A 25,637-nucleotide genomic window follows, 5' to 3' on the forward strand; every position below is an offset into this window, starting at 1 on the left:
TCTGACCAAAGCCTGACAAAAAGCTTGAACGTCTGGAACTTCAGCCAGACACTTGTGCAAAAGAATAGACACAGCAGAAATCTGTCCCTTTAAAGAACTAGCTGATAATCCTTTTTCCAAACCCTCTTGGAGAAAGGACAATATCCTAGGAATCCTAACCTTACTCCATGAGTAATTCTTGGATTCACACCAATAAAGGTATTTACGCCATATCTTATGGTAGATTTTCCTGGTGACAGGCTTTCGTGCCTGTATTAGGGTATCAATGACTGACTCGGAGAAGCCACGCTTTGATAAAATCAAGCGTTCAATCTCCATGCAGTCAGTCTCAGAGAGATTAGATTCGGATGATTGAAAGGACCTTGTAGTAGAAGATCTTGTCTCAGAGGCAGGGTCCATGGTGGAAAGGATGACATGTCCACTAGGTCTGCATACCAGGTCCTGCGTGGCCAACAATCACCAATGCTCTCTCCCGTTTGATTTTGGCAATCAGTCGAGGGAGCAGAGGAAACGGTGGAAACACATAAGCCAGGTTGAAGAACTAAGGCGCTTCTAGAGCATCTATCAGTGCTGCTTCTGGGTCCCTGGACCTGGATCCGTAACAAAGAAGTTTGGCGTTCTGGAGAGACGCCATGAGATCCAGTTCTGGTTTGCCCCAACGATGAACCAATTGAGCAAACACCTCCAGATGGAGTTCCCACCCCCCCGGATGAAAAGTCTGACGACTTAGAAAATCCGCCTCCCAGTTCTCTTCACCTGGGATATGGATTGCTGATAGGTGGCAAGAGTGAGTCTCTGTCCAGCGAATTATTTTTGAGACTTCCAGCATCGCTAGGGAACTCGTGGTTCCCCCTTGATGGTTGATGTAAGCTACAGTCGTGATGTTGTCCGACTGAAATCTGATGAACCTCAGGGTTGCTAACTGAGGCCATGCTAGAAGAGCATTGAATATTGCTCTTAACTCCAGAATATTTATTGGGAGGAGTTTCTCCTCCTGAGTCCACGATCCCTGAGCCTTCAGGGAATTCCAGACTGCACCCCAACCTAGAAGGCTGGCATCTGTTGTTACAATTGTCCAATCTGGCCTGCGAAAGGTCATACCTTTGGACAGATAGACCCGAGATAGCCATCAGAGAAGAGAATCTCTGGTCTCTTGATCCAGATTTAGCAGAGGGGACAAATCTGTGTAATCCCCATTCCACTGACTGAGCATGCATAGTTGCAGCGGCCTGAGATGTAGGCGCGCAAATGGCACTATGTCCATCGCCGCTACCATTAAGCCGATTACTTCCATACACTGAGCCACCGAAGGGCGCGGAATAGAATGAAGAACACGGCAAGATTTTAGAAGCTTTGATAACCTGGACTCTGTCAGGTAAATCTTCATTTCTACAGAATCTATCAGAGTCCCTAGGAAGGAGACTCTTGTGAGTGGGGATAGAGAACTCTTTCCCTCGTTCACCTTCCACCCATGTGACCTGAGAAATGCCAGAACTATGTCCGTATGTGACTTGGCAATCTGAAAGCTTGACGCCTGTATCAGGATGTCGTCCAGATAAGGGGCCACTGATATACCTCGCGGTCTTAGAACCGCCAGAAGCGATCCCAGAACCTTTGTAAAGATTCTTGGAGATGTAGCTAACCCGAAGGGAAGAGCCACAAATTGGTAATGCCTGTCCAGAAAGGCAAACCTTAGGAACCGATGATGATCTTTGTGAATCGGTATGTGAAGCTAAGCATCCTTCAAATCCACTGTGGTCATGTATTGACCCTCCTGGATCATAGGTAGGATGGTCTAAATAGTTTCCATTTTGAACGATGGAACTCTGAGGAATTTGTTTAAGATCTTTAGATCCAAAATGGGTCTGAAGGTTCCCTCTTTTTTGGGAACCACAAACAGATTTGAATAAAAACCCTGTCCCTGTTCCGTCTGTGGAACTGGACAGATCACTCCCATAATTAGGAGGTCTTGCACACAGCGTAAGAATGCCTTTTTCTTTATCTGGTTTACAGATAATCTCGAAAGGTGAAATCTCCCTTGAGGGGGGGAAGCTTTGAAGTCCAGAAGATATCCCTGAGATATGATCTCCAACGCCCAGGGATCTTGAACATCTCTTGCCCACGCCTGGGCGAAGAGAGAAAGTCTGCCCCCTACTAGATCCTTTACCGGTTAGGGGGCCGTTCCTTCATGCTGTCTTAGAGGCAGCAGCAGGCTTTCTGGCCTGCTTGCCCTTGTTCCAGGACTGGTTAGGTTTCCAGCCCGGCTTGGATTGAGCAAAAGTTCCCTCTTGTCTTGTAGCAGAGGAAGTTGATGCTGCACCTGCCTTGAAGTTTCGAAAGGCACGAAAATTAGACTGTTTGGCCTTTGATTTGGCCCTGTCCTGAGGAAGGGCATGACCCTTACCTCCAGTAATGTCAGCATTAATTTCCTTCAAACCAGGCCCGAATAGGGTCTGCCCATTGAAGGGAATGTTAAGTAATTTAGACTTTGAAGTCACGTCAGCTGACCAAGATTTAAGCCATAGCGCCCTACGCGCCTGGATGGCGAATCCAGAATTCTTAGCCGTTAGTTTAGTCAAATGAACAATGGCATCAGAAACAAAAGAATTAGCTAGCTTAAGTGTTCTAAGCTTGTCAAGTATTTCAGTCAATGCAGTAGCTGTCTGAAAGGCCTCTTCCAGAGACTCAAACCAGAACGCCGCAGCAGCAGTGACAGGCGCAATGCATGCAAGGGGCTACAGGATAAAACCTTGTTGAATAAACATTTTCTTAAGGTAACCTTCTAATTTTTTATGCATTGGATCTGAAAAAGCACAACTGTCCTCGACAGGGATAGTGGTACGCTTTGCTAAAGTAGAAACTGCTCCCTCCACCTTAGGGACCGTCTGCCATAAGTCCCGTGTGGTGGCGTCTATTGGAAACATTTTTCTAAAAATAGAAGGGGGGGAAAACGGCACACCGGGTCTATCCCACTGCTTATTAATAATTTCTGTAAAGCTTTTAGGTATTGGAAAAACATCAGTACACACCGGCACTGCATAGTATTTATCCAGTCTACACAATTTCTCTGGCACTGCAATTGTGTCACAGTCATTCAGAGCAGCTAACACCTCCCCAAGCAATACACGGAGGTTCTTAAGCTTAAATTTAAAAGTAGAAATATCTGAATCAGGTTTCCCCGAATCAGAAATGTCACCCACAGACTGAAGCTCTCCTTCCTCAGCTTCTGCATATTGTGACGCAGTATCAGACATGGGCCTTAAGGCATCTGCGCGCTTTGTACTACGTCTAACCCCAGAGCTATCGCGCTTTCCTCTGAATTCAGGCAGTCTGGCTAATACCGCTGACAGGGTATTATCCATGATTGCCGCCATGTCCTGCAAAGTAATCGCTATGGGCGTCTTTGATGTACTTGGCGGCATTTTAGCGTGAGTCCCTTGAGCGGGAGTCAAAGGCTCCGACACGTGTGGAGAGTTAGTCGGCATAACTTCCCCCTCGTCAGAATCCTCTGGTGATACATTTTTTAAAGATAAAAGCTGATCTTTATTGTTTAAAGTGAAATCAATACATTTAGTACACATTCTCATATGGGGTTCCACCATGGCTTTTAAACATAATGAACAAGGAGTTTCCTCTATGTCAGACATGTTTATACAGACTAGCAATGAGACTAGCAAGCTTGGAAAACACTTTAAATCAAGTTAAACAAGCAATATAAAAAACGTTACTGTGACTTTAAGAGAAACAAAGTGCTAAAATTTGAAATAACAGTGAAAAAAGGCAGTTAAACTAACAAAATTTTTACAGTGTATGTAACAAGTTAGCAGAGCATTGCACCCACTTGCAAATGGATGATTAACCCCTTAATACAAAAAACGGATTAACAAAATGAAAAAAACCTTTTTAAACAGTCACAACAACTGCCACAGCTCCACTGTAGCTTTACCTTCCTCAATACACAACTTTTGAAGCCTTTTGAGCCCTTCAGAGATGTCCTATAGCATGCAGGGGACTGCTGAGGGAAAATGAATGTCTCTGTCTGTAATTTTAACTGAGCAAAAAAGCGCTAAAATAGGCCCCTCCCACTCATATTACAACAGTGGAAAGCCTCAGGAAACTGTTTCTAGGCAAAAATCAAGCCAGCCATGTGGAAAAAACTAGGCCCCAATAAGTTTTATCACCAAAGCATATACAGGGAGTGCAGAATTATTAGGCAAGTTGTATTTTTGAGGATTAATTTTATTATTGAACAACAACCATGTTCTCAATGAACCCAAAAAAACTCATTAATATCAAAGCTGAATAGTTTTGGAAGTAGTTTTTAGTTTGTTTTTAGTTATAGCTATTTTAGGGGGATATCTGTGTGTGCAGGTGACTATTACTGTGCATAATTATTAGGCAACTTAACAAAAAACAAATATATACCCATTTCAATTATTTATTTTTACCAGTGAAACCAATATAACATCTCAACATTAACAAATATACATTTCTGACATTCAAAAACAAAACAAAAACAAATCAGTGACCAATATAGCCACCTTTCTTTGCAAGGACACTCAAAAGCCTGCCATCCATTGATTCTGTCAGTGTTTTGATCTGTTCACCATCAACATTGCGTGCAGCAGCAACCACAGCCTCCCAGACACTGTTCAGAGAGGTGTACTGTTTTCCCTCCTTGTAAATCTCACATTTGATGATGGACCACAGGTTCTCAATGGGGTTCAGATAAGGTGAACAAGGAGGCCATGTCATTAGATTTTCTTTTTTTATACCCTTTCTTGCCAGCCACGCAGTGGAGTACTTAGACGCGTGTGATGGAGCATTGTCCTGCATGAAAATCATGTTTTTCTTGAAGGATGCAGACTTCTTCCTGTACCACTGCTTGAAGAAGGTGTCTTCCAAAAACTGGCAGTAGGACTGGGAGTTGAGCTTGACTCCATCCTCAACCCGAAAAGGCCCCACAAGCTCATCTTTGATGATACCAGCCCAAACCAGTACTCCACCTCCACCTTGCTGGCGTCTGAGTCGGACTGGAGCTCTCTGCCCTTTACCAATCCAGCCACGGGCCCATCCATCTGGCCCATCAAGACTCACTCTCATTTCATCAGTCCATAAAACCTTAGAAAAATCAGTCTTGAGATATTTCTTGGCCCAGTCTTGACGTTTCAGCTTGTGTGTCTTGTTCAGTGGTGGTCGTCTTTCAGCCTTTCTTACCTTGGCCATGTCTCGGAGTATTGCACACCTTGTGCTTTTGGGCACTCCAGTGATGTTGCAGCTCTGAAATATGGCCAAACTGGTGGCAAGTGGCATCTTGGCAGCTGCACGCTTGACTTTTCTCAGTTCATGGGCAGTTATTTTGCGCCTTGGTTTTTCCACACGCTTCTTGCGACCCTGTTGACTATTTTGAATGAAACGCTTGATTGTTCGATGATCACGCTTCAGAAGCTTTGCAATTTTAAGAGTGCTGCATCCCTCTGCAAGATATCTCACTATTTTTGACTTTTCTGAGCCTGTCAAGTCCTTCTTTTGACCCATTTTGCCAAAGGAAAGGAAGTTGCCTAATAATTATGCACACCTGATATAGGGTGTTGATGTCATTAGACCACACCCCTTCTCATTACAGAGATGCACATCACCTAATATGCTTAATTGGTAGTAGGCTTTCGAGCCTATACAGCTTGGAGTAAGACAACATGCATAAAGAGGATGATGTGGTCAAAATACTCATTTGCCTAATAATTCTGCACTCCCTGTATAAAAACGATTAATTAAACATGCCAGCAAACGTTTTATATTGCACATTAATCAGAGTATATACCTCTGATAGCAAGCCTGATACTAGTCGCTATTAAATCACTGTATTTAGGCTGAACTTACATTAATCCGGTATCAGCAGCATTTTCTAGCAAATTCCATCCCTAGAAAACTTAAACTGCACATACCTTATTGCAGGATACCCTGCACGCCATTCTTACCTCACTCCTCAGACATATGTGAGAACAGCAGTGGATCTTAGTTACTTCTGCTAAGATCATAGAAAAACGCAGGCAGATTCTTCTTCTAAATGCTGCCTGAGATAAAATAGTACAACTCCGGTACCATTTAAAAACAATAAACTTTTGATTGAAGAAAAAACTAACTATATTACACCACTTTCCTCTTACTACCTCCAGCTATGTTGAGAGTTGCAAGAGAATGACTGGATATGGCAGTTAGGGGAGGAGCTATATAGCAGCTCTGCTGTGGGTGATCCTCTTGCAACTTCCTGTTGGGAAGGAGAATATCCCACAAGTAATGGATGATCCGTGGACTGGATACACCTTACAAGAGAAAACTCTTTGGAAAATTAATTTTCCAACCATGTTGTTGAAGGAACAACAACAACAACAACAACAGTCTGCTGGTGTGAGATTCTGATAAATGAAAAGATGGAACAAAGATGTCATCCAGGTAAGGAAATAAAGCAATACCCTGAGCTCTGATCACAGACAAAAGGGTACCCAGAACCTTGAAGATTATTCTGGGAGCTGTAGACAGTCCAAATGCTAGAGCACCAAAACTGAAAATGCTGAACAGAATGTTACTTTTGTGATGTCTGGCAGAACTGATGTTAATCAGTCAGAGTCAGAGACGCTGTTGCTCTTAGGGCTTCAGCAACACAGTGCACAGACCTGATTACTTAAGCATAACAGAGATGAGCTGCCAACAAACACTCCAAGAACAGCCTCAAGAGGAAGGGGATATAATTTCAGCACCTTCCTTCGCCAACCTATATGTAAGGTGGGTGGGAGAATCATCGAATTTATAGCGGTACCAATCCATTTGTAGAACACATCATAATGTACATGAGATTTATTGATGACCTCATTTTTGTTGTAGAAGAACCTTTAAATTTCAACTCATTCATGGATTATCTAAATGATAATGGTCTAAATTTAAAATTTGTTGGGTAATATCAACAGGGCACTATAAACTTCCTGGACCTCAGTTTAATGGGTGATTTCATTTTAGTTAAGATACTAACAGACACCTTCTGCAAATCAACAGCTGGTAACACAATTTTACATGCAAAGTCGTGTCATCCCCTCCATTTGATACGTTCAATTCCTAGAGGTCAATTTTTGCGCCTTAGAAGAAACACCAACTCAGATGAGTCCTTTAACAATCAGGTGATGGCTCTCACAGAAAGATTGGAATATAGGGTATACAGTGAAAAACTATTAAGTGACAGCTTGAGAGAGGTTAATAATTATTCCCAATTAGACTTGATCAATAGCCCAACGAAAAGAGATAGAGAGAACTCAATAATTCAGTAGTCTTTTCAACTGAGTATTCAGAACAGTTTAATAAGGTTTGTGCAATTCTGAAAAAGAACTTATACATTTTGAGACAAGACAAAGTACTCAGTGAAGTAGTGGATACTTGTAAGTTTGTACCAAAGAAGGCTCCAACCTTATCTAACAAGTTATCACCTAGTCTTTTAGTCACTAAAAATACTTCTAACAGAAGTTGGTTACATAAGAGAGGCAACTTCAGATGTGGCACAGGTCTGTGTCTTACGTGTGATATAATTAGCTCAGGCAATACATTTAGGAGCTTTGTAACTCAAGAGACCTTTGAGATTAAATTTTCTGCCAATTGTAGAACTGAGTTGGTAGTTTATCTCTTGAAGTGCAGTATTTGTAATCAGGAGTACATAGGTCAGACCTCTAGACAGCTCAGATCTAGAATGAGGGAACACATTAGGAACACAAAGAATTACAGCAATACTCAGCAGTGGCTAGACATAATTATTCCATACATATGACCAATAAATTCAATATGAAAGTGAAAGTTATTGATATAATTAATAACCTGGTAAGGGGTGGAGATTGTCACGCTGTGCCTCTGCTCTGCTGTGGCCGTTGCCATGGACACAGGCACTCCTCCTGTTGCTAGGGATATGGCAGTGTAACTGCAGCACGGTAATTACATCATCACCGCCTGCCCTGTCTTCCCTATGTAAAGGCTTCAGTCTCTCTCACCTGTGCCCAAGTATAGGTTTTACTTCTTGTGCTCCTGGGTGCTGTATATCTGTATGCTGAATTGCTGTATTGATTCACTGTTACTGAACTCTGCCTGTTTTGACTACTCTGCTTGCCTTAACCTCTGAATTGCTGGACTGCTTAACTGTTGATGAACTCTGCCTGTTTGACTATGCTGCTTGCCTTAAACTCTGCATTGCTGTATTGCTTAGCTGTTGATGAACTCTGCCTGTTTTGACTACTCTGCTTGTCTTAACCTCTGCATTGCTGGATTGCTTAACTGTTGATGTACTCTGCCTGTCTGACCATTCTATTGGTTTACCCCTGAACTGTTATACTGCTGGATATCCTTTTGTTGCTGACTCCTGCCTGTTCCCTCTATTGGTTTACCTCTGAACTGCCATACTGCTGGATTACCTCCCTGCTGCCGCTGAGTACTGCCCTGCCTGCTGTGAGTACTGCTTACCTCATTTTAGAAACTCTCTCTCTGCTCTGGGATATTTCCTATCATTCCACTTGACGCCGGGATAAGAAGACTACTGGCCAAGTTTGGTCTGATAGTGGAATGTCCCATGAGCATTACAGAGATAGGAAGAAACTCTTGTTTATACAAGAAATGTATTGGATTTATAAATTAAGAACAGTCACCCCAAGGGGGCTCAATAGAGAATGGGACACAAGTCTATTCACAGAATGAGTATTTCTGAATAAGAGCTGTTTCCTTGCATCATATCTGGCTCATGGAATGAGCACACTGATTAAAGGGACAGTATACACCAATTTTCATATAACTGCATGTAATAGACACTACTATAAAGAACAATATGCACAGATACTAATATAAAAATCCAATATAAAACCATTTAAAAACTTACTTAGAAGCTTCCAGTTTAGCTTTGTTTAAAAGGTTACTGGAATACCCACTGCAAGTGGGAAATATTCAGACACTCCCCCCTCCCCCTTACTCTGCATATGAAAAGGCCCTTTACACAAACAGAAGCAAGCTGGAGTAGGTATACGTTGGTATTTTCCTCAAACTTTGGGGCTTGGTTAGGAGTCTGAAAATCAGAGTAATGTTATTTAAAAATAAGCAAAACTATACATTAAAAAAACACAAAACACCTGTATATGCTATATGAATGGATCATCTACAAACATATAATATATAATGTCCCTTTAAGTACAAATGTATCTGGAGCACTCACACTGGTAGAACAGCCTCTCATTGCCATCAGCCTATTATATCATATTATATTTTACTACCCATAGTGCCATCGTTAAACTCTACTTTTCTTTCTATATATTATATATTGTGTGTGATTTTTAAACCATGTTTAGCATTTGAATATGCAGAATTATTAGGCAAATGAGTATTTTGACCACATCATCCTCTTTATGCATGTTGTCTTACTCCAAGCTGTATAGGCTCGAAAGCCTACTACCAATTAAGCATATTAGGTGATGTGCATCTCTGTAATGAGAAGGGGTGTGGTCTAATGACATCAACACCCTATATCAGGTGTGCATAATTATTAGGCAACTTCCTTTCCTTTGGCAAAATGGGTCAAAAGAAGGACTTGACAGACTCAGAAAAGTCAAAAATAGTGAGATATCTTGCAGAGGGATGCAGCACTCTTAAAATTGCAAAGCTTCTGAAGCGTGATCATCGAACAATCAAGCGTTTCATTCAAAATAGTCAACAGGGTCGCAAGAAGCGTGTGGAAAAACCAAGGCGCAAAATAACTGCCCATGAACTGAGAAAAGTCAAGCGTGCAGCTGCCAAGATGCCACTTGCCACCAGTTTGGCCATATTTCAGAGCTGCAACATCACTGGAGTGCCCAAAAGCACAAGGTGTGCAATACTCCGAGACATGGCCAAGGTAAGAAAGGCTGAAAGACGACCACCACTGAACAAGACACACAAGCTGAAACGTCAAGACTGGGCCAAGAAATATCTCAAGACTGATTTTTCTAAGGTTTTATGGACTGATGAAATGAGAGTGAGTCTTGATGGGCCCGTGGCTGGATTGGTAAAGGGCAGAGAGCTCCAGTCCGACTCAGACGCCAGCAAGGTGGAGGTGGAGTACTGGTTTGGGCTGGTATCATCAAAGATGAGCTTGTGGGGCCTTTTCGGGTTGAGGATGGAGTCAAGCTCAACTCCCAGTCCTACTGCCAGTTTCTGGAAGACACCTTCTTCAAGCAGTGGTACAGGAAGAAGTCTGCATCCTTCAAGAAAAATATAATTTATGCTTACCTGATAAATTCATTTCTCCTGTAGTGTAGTCAGTTCACGGGTCATCCATTACTTATGGGATTATATCTCCTCCCTAACAGGAAGTGCAAGAGGATCACCCAAGCAGAGCTGCTATATAGCTCCTCCCCTCTACGTCATACCCAGTCATTCGACCGAAACCAAACGAGAAAGGAGAAAACTATAGGGTGCAGTGGTGACTGGAGTTTAATTTAAAATTTAGACCTGCCGTAAAAACAGGGCGGGCCGTGGACTGACACTACAGGAGAAATGAATTTATCAGGTAAGCATAAATTATATTTTCTCCTGTTAAGTGTAATCAGTCCACGGGTCATCCATTACTTATGGGATACCAATACCAAAGCTACAAGTACACGGATGACGGGAGGGACAGGCAGGATCTTTACACGGAAGGAACCACTGCCTGTAGAACCTTTCTCCCAAAAACAGCCTCCGAAGAAGCAAAAGTGTCAAATTTGTAAAATTTTGAAAAAGTGTGAAGTGAAGACCAAGTTGCAGCCTTGCAAATCTGTTCAACAGAAGCCTCATTCTTAAAGGCCCAAGTGGAAGCCACAGCTCTAGTAGAATGAGCCGTAATCTTTTCAGGAGGCTGCTGTCCAGCAGTCTCATAGGCTAAACGTATTATGCTACGAAGCCAAAAAGAGAGAGAGGTAGCCGAAGCTTTTTGACCTCTCCTCTGTCCAGAATAAACGACAAACAGGGAAGAAGTTTGATGAAAATCTTTAGTTGCCTGCAAATAAAATTTCAGGGCACGGACGACGTCCAGATTGTGCATAAGTCGTTCCTTCTTTGAAGAAGGGTTAGGGCACAATGATGGAACAACAATCTCTTGATTGATATTCTTGTTAGTGACTACCTTAGGTAAGAACCCAGGTTTAGTACGCAGAACTACCTTATCTGAATGAAAAATCAGATAAGGAGAATCACAATGTAAGGCCGATAACTCAGAGACTCTTCGAGCCGAGGAAATAGCCATTAAAAACAGAACTTTCCAAGATAACAGCTTGATATCAATGGAATGAAGGGGTTCAAACGGAACACCTTTCAGAACGTTAAGAACTAAGTTTAAGCAAAAGGATAGACAGAGCTGAGATCTGTCCCTTTAACGAACTAGCAGATAAACCCTTTTCTAAACCTTCTTGTAGAAAAGACAATATCCTAGGAATCCTAACCTTACTCCATGAGTAACTCTTGGATTCGCACCAATATAAGTATTTACGCCATATTTTATGGTAAATTTTCCTGGTAACAGGTTTCCTAGCCTGTATTAAGGTATCAATCACTGACTCCGAGAATCCCCGCTTTGATAGAATCAAGCGTTCAATCTCCATGCAGTCAGCCTCAGAGAAATTAGATTTGGATGTTTGAAAGGACCCTGAATCAGAAGGTCCTGTCTCAGAGGCAGAGACCATGGTGGACAGGACGACATGTCCACTAGATCTGCATACCAGGTCCTGCGTGGCCACGCAGGCGCTATTAGAATCATCGATGCTCTCTCCTGTTTGATCCTGGCAATCAATCGAGGAAGCATCGGGAAGGGTGGAAACACATAAGCCATGTTGAAGACCCAAGGAGCTGTCAGAGCATCTATCAGTACTGCTCCCGGGTCCCTGGACCTGGATCCGTAACAAGGAAGCTTGGCGTTCTGGCGAGACGCCATGAGATCCAGATCTGGTTTGCCCAAATGATGAAGCAGTTGGGCAAACACCTCCGGATGAAGTTCCCACTCCCCCAGATGAAAAGTCTGGCGACTTAGAAAATCCGCCTCCCAGTTCTCCACGCCTAGGATGTGGATCGCTGACAGGTGGCAAGAGTGAGACTCTGCCCAGCGAATTATCTTTGAGACTTCCATCATCGCTAGGGAACTCCTTGTTCCTCCCTGATGGTTGATGTAAGCCACAGTCGTGATGTTGTCCGACTGAAACCTGATGAACCTCAGAGTTGCTATCTGAGGCCAAGCCAGAAGAGCATTGAGAACTGCTCTTAATTCCAGAATGTTTATTGGAAGGAGTCTCTCCTCCTGGGTCCATGATCCCTGAGCCTTCAGGGAATTCCAGACTGCGCCCCAACCTAGAAGGCTGGCGTCTGTTGTTACAATCGTCCAATCTGGCCTGCGGAAGGACATCCCCTTGGACAGATGTGGCCGAGAAAGCCACCATAGAAGAGAATCTCTGGTCTCTTGATCCAGATTTAGCAGAGGGGACAAATCTGAGTAATCCCCATTCCACTGACTTAGCATGCACAATTGCAGCGGTCTGAGATGCAGGCGCGCAAAAGGTACTATGTCCATTGCCGCTACCATTAAGCCGATTACCTCCATGCACTGAGCCACTGACGGGTGTTGAATGGAATGAAGGACACGGCAAGCATTTAGAAGTTTTGATAACCTGTCCTCCGTCAGGTAAATTTTCATTTCTACAGAATCTATAAGAGTCCCTAAGAAGGGAACTCTTGTGAGTGGCAATAGAGAACTCTTTTCTACGTTCACCTTCCACCCATGCGACCTTAGAAATGCCAGAACTAACTCTGTATGAGACTTGGCAGTTTGGAAACTTGACGCTTGTATCAGAATGTCGTCTAGGTACGGAGCTACCGCTATGCCTCGCGGTCTTAGTACCGCCAGAAGAGAGCCCAGAACCTTTGTAAAGATTCTTGGAGCCGTAGCTAACCCGAAGGGAAGAGCTACAAACTGGTAATGCCTGTTTAGGAAGGCAAACCTTAGATACCGGTAATGATCCTTGTGAATCGGTATGTGAAGGTAGGCATCCTTTAAATCCATTAAATCCACTGTGGTCATGTACTGACCCTCTTGGATCATGGGTAGGATAGTTCGAATAGTTTCCATTTTGAACGATGGAACTCTTAGGAATTTGTTTAGGATCTTTAAGTCCAAGATTGGTCTGAAGGTTCCCTCTTTTTTGGGAACCACAAACAGATTTGAATAAAACCCTTGTCCGTGTTCCGACCGCGGAACTGGGTGGATCACTCCCATTAGTAAGAGGTCTTGTACACAGCGTAGAAACGCCTCTTTCTTTATCTGGTTTGCTGATAACCTTGAAAGATGAAATCTCCCTTGTGGAGGAGAAGCTTTGAAGTCCAGAAGATATCCCTGAGATATAATCTCCAACGCCCAGGGATCCTGGACATCTCTTGCCCAAGCCTGGTCGAAGAGAGAAAGTCTGCCCCCCACTAGATCCGTTTCCGGATCGGGGGCCCTCACTTCATGCTGTCTTAGGGGCAGCAGCAGGTTTTCTGGCCTGCTTGCCCTTGTTCCAGGACTGGTTAGGTTTTAACCTTGAAAGATGAAATCTCCCTTGTGGAGGAGAAGCTTTGAAGTCCAGAAGATATCCCTGAGATATAATCTCCAACGCCCAGGGATCCTGGACATCTCTTGCCCAAGCCTGGTCGAAGAGAGAAAGTCTGCCCCCCACTAGATCCGTTTCCGGATCGGGGGCCCTCACTTCATGCTGTCTTAGGGGCAGCAGCAGGTTTTCTGGCCTGCTTGCCCTTGTTCCAGGACTGGTTAGGTTTCCAGCCCTGTCTGTAGCGAGCAACAGTTCCTTCCTGTCTTGGAGCGGAGGAAGTTGATGCTGCTCCTGCCTTGAAGTTACGAAAGGCACGAAAATTAGACTGTTTAGCCCTTGGTTTGGCCCTGTCTTGAGGCAGGGCATGGCCCTTACCTCCAGTAATGTCAGCGATAATTTCTTTCAAACCGGGCCCGAATAATGTCTGCCCTTTGAAAGGAATATTAAGCAATTTAGATTTAGAAGTCACATCAGCTGACCAGGATTTAAGCCATAGCGCTCTACGCGCTTGAATGGCGAATCCGGAGTTCTTAGCCGTAAGTTTGGTTAAGTGTACTACGGCATCAGAAATAAATGAATTAGCTAGCTTAAGGACTTTAAGCTTGTTTATAATCTCATCCAATGGAGCTGTGCTAAGGGTCTCTTCCAGAGACTCAAACCAGAATGCCACCGCAGCCGTGACAGGCGCAATGCATGCAAGGGGTTGTAATATAAAACCTTGCTGAACAAACATTTTCTTAAGGTAACCCTCTAACTTTTTATCCATTGGATCTGAAAAAGCACAGCTATCCTCCACCGGGATAGTGGTGCGCTTAGCCAGAGTAGAAACTGCTCCCTGCACCTTAGGGACCGTCTGCCATAAGTCCCGTGTGGTGGCGTCTATTGGAAACATTTTTCTAAATATAGGAGGGGGTGAAAAAGGCACACCGGGTCTATCCCACTCCTTGTTAACAATCTCTGTAAGCCTTTTAGGTATAGGAAAAACGTCAGTACACGCCGGTACCGCAAAATATTTATCCAGCCTACATACTTTCTCTGGAATTGCAACCGTGTTACAATCATTCAGAGCCGCCAATACCTCCCCTAGTAATACACGGAGGTTCTCAAGCTTAAATTTAAAATTTGAAATGTCTGAGTCCAGTTTACTTGGATCAGAGCCGTCACCCACAGAATGAAGCTCTCCGTCCTCATGTTCTGCAAATTGTGACGCAGTATCAGACATGGCTCTATTATTATCAGCGCACTCTGTTCTTACCCCAGAGTGATCGCGTTTACCCCTAAATTCTGGCAATTTAGATAGTACTTCAGTCATAACATTAGCCATGTCTTGCAAAGTGATTTGTATGGGCCGCCCTGATGTACTTGGCGCCACAATATCATGCACCTCCTGAGCGGGAGGAGAAGGTACTGACACGTGAGGAGAGTTAGTCGGCATAACTTCCCCCTCGTTGTCTGGTGATAATTTCTTTACATATAAAGATTGACTTTTATTTAAAGTAAGACAATGCAATTAGTACACAAATTTCTATTGGGCTCCACATTGGCCTTTAAACATAGTGAACAAAGAGATTCATCTGTGTCAGACATGTTTAAACAGACTAGCAATGAGACTAGCAAGCTTGGAAATACTTTTCTAAATAAATTTACAAGCAATATAAAAAGCGCTACTGTGCCTTTAAGAAGCACAAAAAACTGTCACAGTTGAAATAACAATGAACCAAAATAGTTATAGCAACCAATTTTTCACAGTAAATGTATTAAGTTAGCAAAGGATTGCACCCACCAGCAAATGGATGATTAACCCCTTAATACCCAAAAACGGATAACAATTTAATAATTAACGTTTTTATCACAGTCAAAACACACTGTCACAGGTCTGCTGTGAGTGATTACCTCCCTCAAAACTAGTTTTGGAGACCCCTGGGCTCTGTAGAGACGTCCTGGATCATGGAGGAAGAAATAGGAAGACTGTGACTAAATTTTTACTGCGCAATAAAGCGCTAAAATAGGCCCCTCCCACTCATATTACAACAGTGGGGAAGCTCAGTAAACTGTTTTTATTCAGAAACAAACGACAGCCATGTGGAAAAAATCATGCCCATAAAGTTTTATCACCAAGTACCTCAGAAAAAACGATTAACATGCCAGTAAACGTTTTAAAAATGAAAGTTATGAAGTGTTATTAATAAGCCTGCTGCTAGTCGCTTTCACTGCAGTGCAGGCTCAAATATTACTTTAATATAGACAGTATTTTCTTAGTGAAATTCCATTCCCCAGAAATACCTCAGAGTATACATACATACATATCAGCCTGATACCAGTCGCTACTACTGCATTTAAGGCTGCACTTACATTACATCGGTATTAGCAGTATTTTCTCAGTCAATTCCATTCCTCAGAAAATAATTTACTGCACATACCTCCTTGCAGGTGGGCCCTGCCTGCTATCCCCTGTTCTGAAGTTACCTCACTCCTCAGAATGGCCGAGAACAGCAAGTGGATCTTAGTTACGACCGCTAAGATCATAGACAAACTCAGGTAGATTCTTCTTCTAATGCTGTCTGAGAAAAAACAACACACTCCGGTGCCGTTTAAAATAACAAACTTTTGATTGAAGAAATAAAAACTAAGTTTAACACACCACAGTCCTCTCACACGTCCTATCTATTAGTTAGGTGCAAGAGAATGACTGGGTATGACGTAGAGGGGAGGAGCTATATAGCAGCTCTGCTTGGATGATCCTCTTGCACTTCCTGTTAGGGAGGAGATATAATCCCATAAGTAATGGATGACCCGTGGACTGACTACACTTAACAGGAGAAAACATGATTTTCATTCAGGACAATGCTCCATCACACGCGTCCAAGTACTCCACAGCGTGGCTGGCAAGAAAGGGTATAAAAGAAGAAAATCTAATGACATGGCCTCCTTGTTCACCTGATCTGAACCCCATTGAGAACCTCTGGTCCATCATCAAATGTGAGATTTACAAGGAGGGAAAACAGTACACCTCTCTAAACAGTGTCTGGGAGGCTGTGGTTGCTGCTGCACGCAATGTTGATGGTGAACAGATCAAAACACTGACAGAATCCATGGATGGCAGGCTTTTGAGTGTCCTTGCAAAGAAAGGTGGCTATATTGGTCACTGATTTGTTTTTGTTTTGTTTTTGAATGTCAGAAATGTATATTTGTGAATGTTGAGATGTTATATTGGTTTCACTGGTAAAAATAAATAATTGAAATGGGTATATATTTGTTTTTTGTTAAGTTGCCTAATAATTATGCACAGTAATAGTCATCTGCACACACAGAAATCCCCCTAAAATAGCTATAACTAAAAACAAACTAAAAACTACTTCCAAAACTATTCAGCTTTGATATTAATGAGTTTTTTGGGTTCATTGAGAACATGGTTGTTGTTCAATAATAAAATTAATCCTCAAAAATACAACTTGCCTAATAATTCTGCACTCCCTGTATATATTTTTTAATAACTTTGTATTTCATGTGCAACATGGACTAGTTTTATTTATCTATTCAATGAACAATATGTTACATGTATTAACTGTTTATTCTCATATTGCTGCCGTTTTACGGTTATCACATGTTGTGTGTAACCTTAATGCCTAACAGGCACGTTTTACATGTATGTCTTTTTAAATTTTCTTGTACACGGGATTGGAAAGCTTCCCCCTTATTAAGAGGATGTTTGATACGATCCCTATTCCTATGATTAAGTGCCCTGTAGCGGCACGGAACGCGTAAGGAGTTATTGCTGCTTCTTGCCCTTTGTTTTAATATGTTTTAATAAAAGCCTTGTTTTAGCTTTTCTATTTGATGCCTTCTTAGTGCAGATTTTTAAAAAAATTTATATATACATATATATATATCCTCATCTTTAAAAAGATTAGCTCTAAGCTTATTTCTATTTTTAGTAGCATCCATTAATGTAGCTGTTCTATCTCCACAATCTTTTGTGAAGACAGAATCATTGAGACAGTCTGCAATTTGCATATCTTATCCATATATCTGACATACTAGTTATACTGAAGAAAAGAGCAGCATACCATGAAAAACTATACTCTACACTGACACTCCCTTTATAAGATTTTTTTTATTTATTTTGAGACTACTGTACTAGGAATAAGTTAAATATTTGACAATATACATTTGAAGCCAAAATACTGTTTTTTAGTTCTCATTTTACATTTGTTTAATTTTAGAACTACACTCGTTTATCCCCTTACTAATTCAGAAATTAGGCTGTTGAATGGACTACAAATTTTAATATTGATATGAACTCTTACCTCCTGTCCTTGTTTCCAGTCACCAGAAGATGAGGAGGACTGTCCTTCAGGTTCATGCATGTATATTCTCCAGTTGAGTTACCCAATGTTGTGACACACTGACTTGTTTGTAAATTGTAAACATAAATCTGCCAGAAATAAGTAGGTGGTTGTTATCAAGATGACTGCTTATCAAGAAAAACTGGTTGTTTATCCCTTAAAGGGACAGTCTAGTCAAAATGAAACTTTCTGATTCAGACAGGGAACGCAATTTTAAACAAATTTCCCATTTACTTTTCACATTAAATATTGGTATTCTTTGTTAAAAGTTAAAACTAGGTAGGCTCATAAACTGATATGTAAGATGTTAAAAGGCCGCCTCTTATCTCAGTGCATTTTGACAGTTTTCCACAGTTAGACCGTGCTAGTTCATGAGTGTCATATAGATAAAATTGTGCTCACTCTACTGGAGTTATTTATAAATCAGCACTGATTGGCTGACTTTTATGAACAATAACAATTTTGAAGTAGAAAGTCCTTTAAGCAAAAATGTAAATTTTAATCGAACAGGTACTTCTTTAAAAATGCAATAAGATATTCAACTCAAATGATCTATTTCAAACTAATATATAGGGCATCTTTTTTCTCTTGATATACATGTATAATTATTTATGAGAGTTTATTTACTAAAATCTTAATTTACTATTCATCTTAAACAGAAAATTACACCTACTCTTGCACAAGCTGTCCCCTTACAGAAATCTCTCTTATTATGGGTACACACAAGCTTCTGACAAAGCAGATTTTTGGGACTTGATGCTCAGAGAGGGCATGGCTCCTGCCACCAAAATCTAATCCTATGCATCACATGTAAATATGTCTCAACATCCAACCCACAATTAAGTATATTTTCTCACACAATTAAACAGGCACAACATTTAGAAAATAATTAGTTCAATAGCAAAGCAACCCAAATGAAGCCATATCTGGGGTACAAACCTTAAGATGGAGCAGAAAGTAAAGCCCTTCCTCCAAAAATGGTTTGTGAAGAAGCACTTAAAGGGACATGAAACCCCAATTTTTTCTTTTGTGATTCAGATAGAACATGCGATTTTAAACAACTTTCTAATTTACTTCTATTATCTAATATGCTTCGTTCTCTTGATATCATTTGCTGAAAAGCATATCTAGATAGGATCAGTAGCTGCTGATTGATGGCTGCACATAGCATTGCTATTTCTTCAACAAAGAATATCTAAAGAATGAAGCTAATTAGATAATAGAAGTAAATTGAAATGTTGTTTAAAATTGTATTTTCTACCTGAATCAGGAAAGAAAATGTTTGGGTTTAGTGTCTCTTTAAGTAATATAACAAAGAGAACCAAAAAGCTGTTCCACTGTACCTAGATGAAGATAAAATCACACCCGAGTAGAGAGTCACATTTAATCTTAAAAGATTGACATTTTTATCTTTAAAGGGACACTGAACCCAATTTTTTTCTTTCATGATTCAGATAGAGCATGCAATTTTAAGCAACGTTCTAATTTACTTCTATTATCAATTTTTCTTTGTTCTTTTGCTATCTTTATTTGAAAAAGAAGGCATCTATGCTAAGAAGCCAGCAAATTGCTTGTTCAGAACCATGGACAGCACTTGTTTATTGGTGCTGTCCAATCAGTAAGGACAACCCAGGTTGTTCACCAAAAATAGGCCGGCATCTAAATTTACATTCTTGCTTTTCAAATAAACATACCAAGAGAATGAAGAAAATTTGATAATAGGAGTAAATTAGAAAGTTGCTTAAAATTGCATGCTCAATCTTAATCACGAAATAAAAAATTTGGGTTCAGTGTCCCTTTAACTACTGAGAAAGCAAAAGTGCAAGGAAATTCCAACTGGTCAAAGCAGCCTTAGCGGCTTTCTTATCGATTCGTAACCAAAATAAAATACGAGACCCTTTTGTGTCTTTTTGTTGAATACTATACTGTTATGCCTAAGCACAACTACCTGTATTGACCAAGATACTAACCTGATTTATGCTTGGTCTACAGTTAGGAAAATAAATAAATATATTTATTATCTCTCATTGCTTCTTCAAATCAATATATATAAAAATATAGAGACACACTCAGCTGAGACAGAACAAAATCTAGGATAACTTACATAGAACAAAGCGAAAAGGCAGCACACAAGGTATCCGTGTAAAAAGCGGAACTTTTATTCCATTGTAGGCAGAAAATACCAAATTGGCTTTTTAGAAATATGTTAAATAAAGTATTTTATTTTTAACTTACTTTTTACTCTGCTTGTTGCTGCCGTAATTTTTCGTCTTTTAGAAAATACAAACACACAATGACACACGCAGGAAGGGGGCATGTTCTTACGTGTTTCGTGCGTGCGGCACTTAGTCATAGAAAGAATAACTTACATGCCTGTTTATTTTCAGTGCCACTCACGGTGCATACTCTTTTAGCACACTATGCCTTTTCACAGAGAAAAAATATCCTGTAGCATATCAGTCTGACCCTGTCCAATGACAGTCCAGTGCTGAAATACCAGGCAATTCTTCTCTGAACAAGAGAAACAATAAACCCATAACGTACGTTTTGGCCTTCTCTGGGCCTCGTCAGTGAGGTGCAGTTGCATCTCTCTACGGCATGTGTGCAAGGAGTCCACGTCTGGTTTCCCCTTTTACTCTTAGGGAGACCCAAGAGCAATTTGCATGAATAAGAAAATAAAAAGACGCACTCAGCTGATACAGAACAAAAGCTAGAATAGCTTCCATGCCTGTTCATTTTCAGTGCCACTCAGGGTGCATACACTTTTAGCACTAAACGGACATTATAAAACACCTTGTGGTTTTGTGTAAAAAATGTGCGTTGTCCCACATTCACAAGAGAAGCCAAAAAACAAAATATGTAACTAAAGTTTTCAAAGTGCTCCAAACTGTCTAAACTTATATTTACAGATAACAGAGTTTGCTTTTTAGCCTCATTAGGGAGTGTGAGACAACACAGTGGCATTTAAATACGGGTTGAACAGAAACGGATGATGATGCCTGGGATTGTTTGGCACACTTACTGAGATATCTTGGTGAAGCACCTCACAGCATGATAACACTGTACATAAGAAAACCCCATACACTTAATCCCTGCAAAACAATGATAGATAAAATAAAAAACAAAATGTTAAAATGTCTACTGATATCCTTTATAGCTTTCTCATATTTGAGAGCTCTAACTATATCAAGCAGGTGAAGAAGAGCCTCTATCAATTTTTTATGACAGAATGAAGGAAAAACAATCTGAAATTAAATAACAAAATGTATGCTTTCCTGATAAATTTATTTATTTATGGATATGGTGAGTACACAACGTCATCATTTACTGTTGGGAATATCACTCCTGGCCAGCAGGAGGAGGCAAAGAGCACCACAGCCAAGCTGTTAAGTATCACTCCCCTTCCCACAAACCCCAGTCATTCAAACGAGGGGAAAAGGAGAAAAAAGGAGTAACACAAAGGTGTAGAGGTGCCTGAGGTCTAGACAAAAAATAATGGTCTTAAAATAAAGGGCGGGGTCGTACACTCGCCATATCCGGAAATAAATAAATTTATCAGGCAAATCTGCTCAACAGAGGCTTCATTCTTGAAAGCCCAAGAAGAAGAAACAGCCCTGGTAGAATGAGCTGTGATTCTCTCAGGAGGCTTTTGTCCATTAGTCTCATAAGCCAAATGAATAATACTTCTCAAAAAGAGAGAAAGAGAAGTAGCAGTAGCTAACCCTACTCCAATAGTAGTCCTTGGATTCACACCAATAATGTTATTTACGCCATACCTTATGGTAAATTTTTCGAGCAACAGGCTTGTGAGCCTGGATCATGGTCTCAATGACTGACTCAGAAAAACCATGCTTAGACGGAACTAAGCGTTCAATCTCTAAGCAGTCAGCTTCAGAGAAACGAGATTTGGATGGAAGGAACCCTGAGATAGAAGGACCTTCCTCAAAGGCAACTTCCAAGACGGTCTACAAACCAGATCCTGCAAGGTCATGCAGGAACTATTAGAATTACCGAAGCTCTCACCAGATAGATACGAGTAATGACTCGTGGAAGGACAGCAAATAGAGGAAACAAATATCCTAGCCTGAAATCCTAGCCAAGGAACTGCCAGCCTATCAGGGCAACCTGCAGATCTCTTGCCTTGAACCGTACCTTGGAAGCTTGGCGTTCTGCCGAAACGCCATCAGATCCAACTCCAGCACCCCCATTAGAGGGATAACCTGGAGAACACCTCCGGGAGGTGAACCCACTCCCCAGGAGAACATGTCTACCTGCTCCTGAAATCCGCTTCCCTGTTGTCCACTCCTGAAATGTGGATGACAGACAGTAATTGAGAGCTTCTGCCTACTGAACAATCCTAGCCATCTCCTTCAAGGCTAAGTAATTCCAAGCTCATTCCTGGTTGATGTAAGCTACTGAGGTGACATTGTCCAACTGGAACCTGATAAACCGGGCTATGGACCACTAAGGTCAAGCAATCAGAACATTGAAAATCACTCTCAACTCAAAGGTTATGAGGAGAGCAGGCTCCTACCAAAGACAAAGTGCCCTTTGGAGTCCCCCACTGCTCGTCAGCCCAAAAGGCTGAAGACCGTGTTCACTATCACCCTGGAGAATACCAGAAGCATGTGCCCTGAGACAAATTCTCTGGAGAAAAAACAAGGAAAGAGTCAGTCGACAGATCTAGATCTATCCTCAGAGATCGCATGATCCTGCCACTGTTTGAGCATGCAAAACTGCAAAAATTACAGGTGGGACCGAGCAAAGGGATGATGTCCATCAGACCGATTTCCTCCATACAATGAGTCACTGATGTGTTTATCAATAGATTGCTGATAGAGGCAAGAGGAAAGAAAACTTGATCTTTTGACTTCTGACTGAAATTTTTTCATAGATAGGGAAACTATTATGGTCCCTAAGGAAACTGCCCCTGTAGCTGACACAAGTAAGCTAATTTCCAGAATCACTTCCCATTCATGGAAACGTAGCAAGACAACAAGATCTCTGAATGAGAGTTTGCTTGTAGAAAAGATGGCACCTTAACCAAAATGTTGTCCAGAAATGGTGCCACTTCAATACCCCGAGACCTGATCACTGCCAAAAGAACACCCAGAACCTTAGAGAAAACGCTGGGAATGTGGCAGGGACGAAGGTAAGCCAGAAAGGCAAATCTCGAGAACTAGAAGATACGCATCCTTCTGGTCTATGATCGTCCTGAAATGACCCTCTAGGACCAAGGGAAGAATGACCCTTTTGCTTCTATTTAGAAGGATGGTACCCTGTAGAATAAGTCGAGAATCCTCCTTGCCAGGAACCCACCTCAAGGACGAAAATGTTTAAATCTATTTAGTAACCCTGAGATACTATGTGTGCAAGCTATCAGGGACATCCCGTATCTAGGTTTGAAGAAAATAGAGAAATTCAGCCTACCACTCAATCCTATCCTGGATCGGGGGCAAACCCTTTATACTGATTAAGATTCAGCTGCAGGTTTCACTCTGACATCCTGTAGGTCAATTCAACTTATATTGTGGTAGAAAAGCCCCCTTGATACAGTGGTAATACCAAATAAGCCTTTAGCTTATCCAATGATCCTTAAAAAAAAAAAAGGCAGCTATGCTCTGTAGGGATCTTAGTTCTCATAGCCAGAGTAGAAATGGCCCCTTCTACGTTAGGTACCGTGCAGCATGATATTGAATGGAGACAACAACAGGAAAATCTAATTAAAGACAGGAGGCGGGGAAAAAGGAATCCCTGACTTCTCCCATTCCTGTGAAAAAATCCCCTTGCACGGACTGGAACAGGAAAAAACTTACACAGAGAAATCCTAGTATATATTAAACTTACTAGATTTCCTAAGTTGACAACGACAGAGTATCGGAGTCGCCCACAGTAGCCAAAAATCCTCCTTTGGCAATACTAGAAGGTGTACAAGCTAAAACCTGAAGGTTACCACTTAAGCATCAGATGAAGGAATTATACTGTTCAAAACTGAGATTTCACCCTCAAAGGTTACCGACATATCCTCATCAGACTTATGAAAAGAAGACTATCTGAGTAGCAGAAGGCGGAGCAGAAAGCTTACTATCTGAAGCTCTAATTTTCGTCTTGCGTCTTTCCATTAGCATAGGAACAGCAGATAATACCACAGATACCACTGAAGATACCTGCGCAGCAATCTCTCCCGGCAAATAACTCCTCCAGGAGATTGAGAGGAACCGCATGAGGCTTGAGACATTTAAGGAGAAAGCTGTGGCATTGCCTGAACAGCATCAACCTGAGAGACATTGGGTTCATTGGACAATAACCTATCTCAACATGACATTTAGCTAAGCAAGCAGCACAGAAATGCATATAGGCAACAATTTGTGCTATAGTACCAAACATAAAGAACACAACACAGAGATGTTCTTGATGTATAATAAAATTAAAAAAAAGAAAAGCCTTATTAAAGCATACAATATGGAAATATATTAATATGGTGTGTACTCGTACTTAACAAAACACTGCTAGGGCTTTGAGAACTATACTAGCACTAAGCTACAAAAAGTAGACCATGTTCCTAAATCTTCAGCCTGTCTGAAGTAGGACGATTCAAACGTAAAAAATCCTCAGCATTTTTTACTTAACTTCACTTCCCCAGCCTCAGCCCTGGAAGAACAACACATCTTAACTCTGCATTTTTTACTTTTGAAACAAAACATCTTAACTGAGGCGGAAAAAAACGGGTCACATGACCCGCCAATAATAAAAAACAAAATTTATGCTTACCTGATAAATTTATTTCTCTTGTGGTGTATCCAGTCCACGGGTTCATCCATTAATTGTGGGATATTCTCCTTCCCAACAGGAAGCTGCAAGAGGACACCCACAGCAGAGCTGTCTATATAGCTCCTCCCCTAACTGCCACCCCAGTCATTCGACCGAAGACAAGCAAGAAAAAAGGAGAAACTATAGGGTGCAGTGGTGACTAGTTTAAAAATAAAAAACACCTGCCTTAAAATGACAGGGAGGGCCGTGGACTGGATACACCACAAGAGAAATACATTGATCAGGTAAGTCCACGGGTTCATCCATTACTTGTGGGATACCAATACCAAAGCTTTAGGACACGGATGAAGGGAGGGACAAGGCAGGAAATTTAAACGGAAGGCACCACTGCCTGTAAGACCTTTCTCCCAAAAATAGCCTCCGAAGAAGCAAAAGTATCAAATTTATAGAATTTAGAAAAGGTATGAAGCGAAGACCAAGTCGCCGCCTTACAAATATGTTCAACAGAGGCCTCATGTTTAAAAGCCCATGTGGAAGCTACTGCTCTAGTAGAATGAGCTGTAATTCTTTCAGGAGGCTGCTGGCCAGCAGTCTCATAAGCTAAGCGAATTATGCTTCTTAGCCAAAAGGAAAAAGAAGTTGCCGAAGCCTTTTGGCCTCTCCTTTGTCCAGAGTAGACAACAAACAAAGCAGATGCTTGACGAAAATCTTTCGTAGCTTGTAAATAAAACTTTAAAGCACGAACCACATCAAGATTGTGTAATAGACGTTCCTTCTTTGAAAAAGGATTAAGACATAGGGAAGGAACAACAATCTCCTGATTGAAATTCTTATTAGATACCACCTTAGGCAGAAACCCAGGTTTGGTACTTAACACTACCTTATCTGCATTGAAAATCAGATAAGGGGAATCACA

General features: G+C 41.4%; 1 protein-coding gene across 1 annotated transcript in view; it reads right to left on the reverse strand.

Moving 5' to 3' along the window:
* The window catches only part of FBXW8 (F-box and WD repeat domain containing 8), a 527,093-nt gene that overhangs the window by 78,987 nt on the left and 422,469 nt on the right, over positions 1 to 25,637 (reverse strand). Inside the window, exon 8 of the mRNA XM_053701689.1 lies at positions 17,912 to 18,039. Coding sequence (XP_053557664.1) covers positions 17,912 to 18,039 — 128 coding nt within the window. The remainder of the gene's footprint in view (positions 1 to 17,911; positions 18,040 to 25,637) is intronic.

This window comes from Bombina bombina, chromosome 2 (assembly GCF_027579735.1).
Source record: "Bombina bombina isolate aBomBom1 chromosome 2, aBomBom1.pri, whole genome shotgun sequence".
NCBI lineage: Eukaryota > Metazoa > Chordata > Amphibia > Anura > Bombinatoridae > Bombina > Bombina bombina.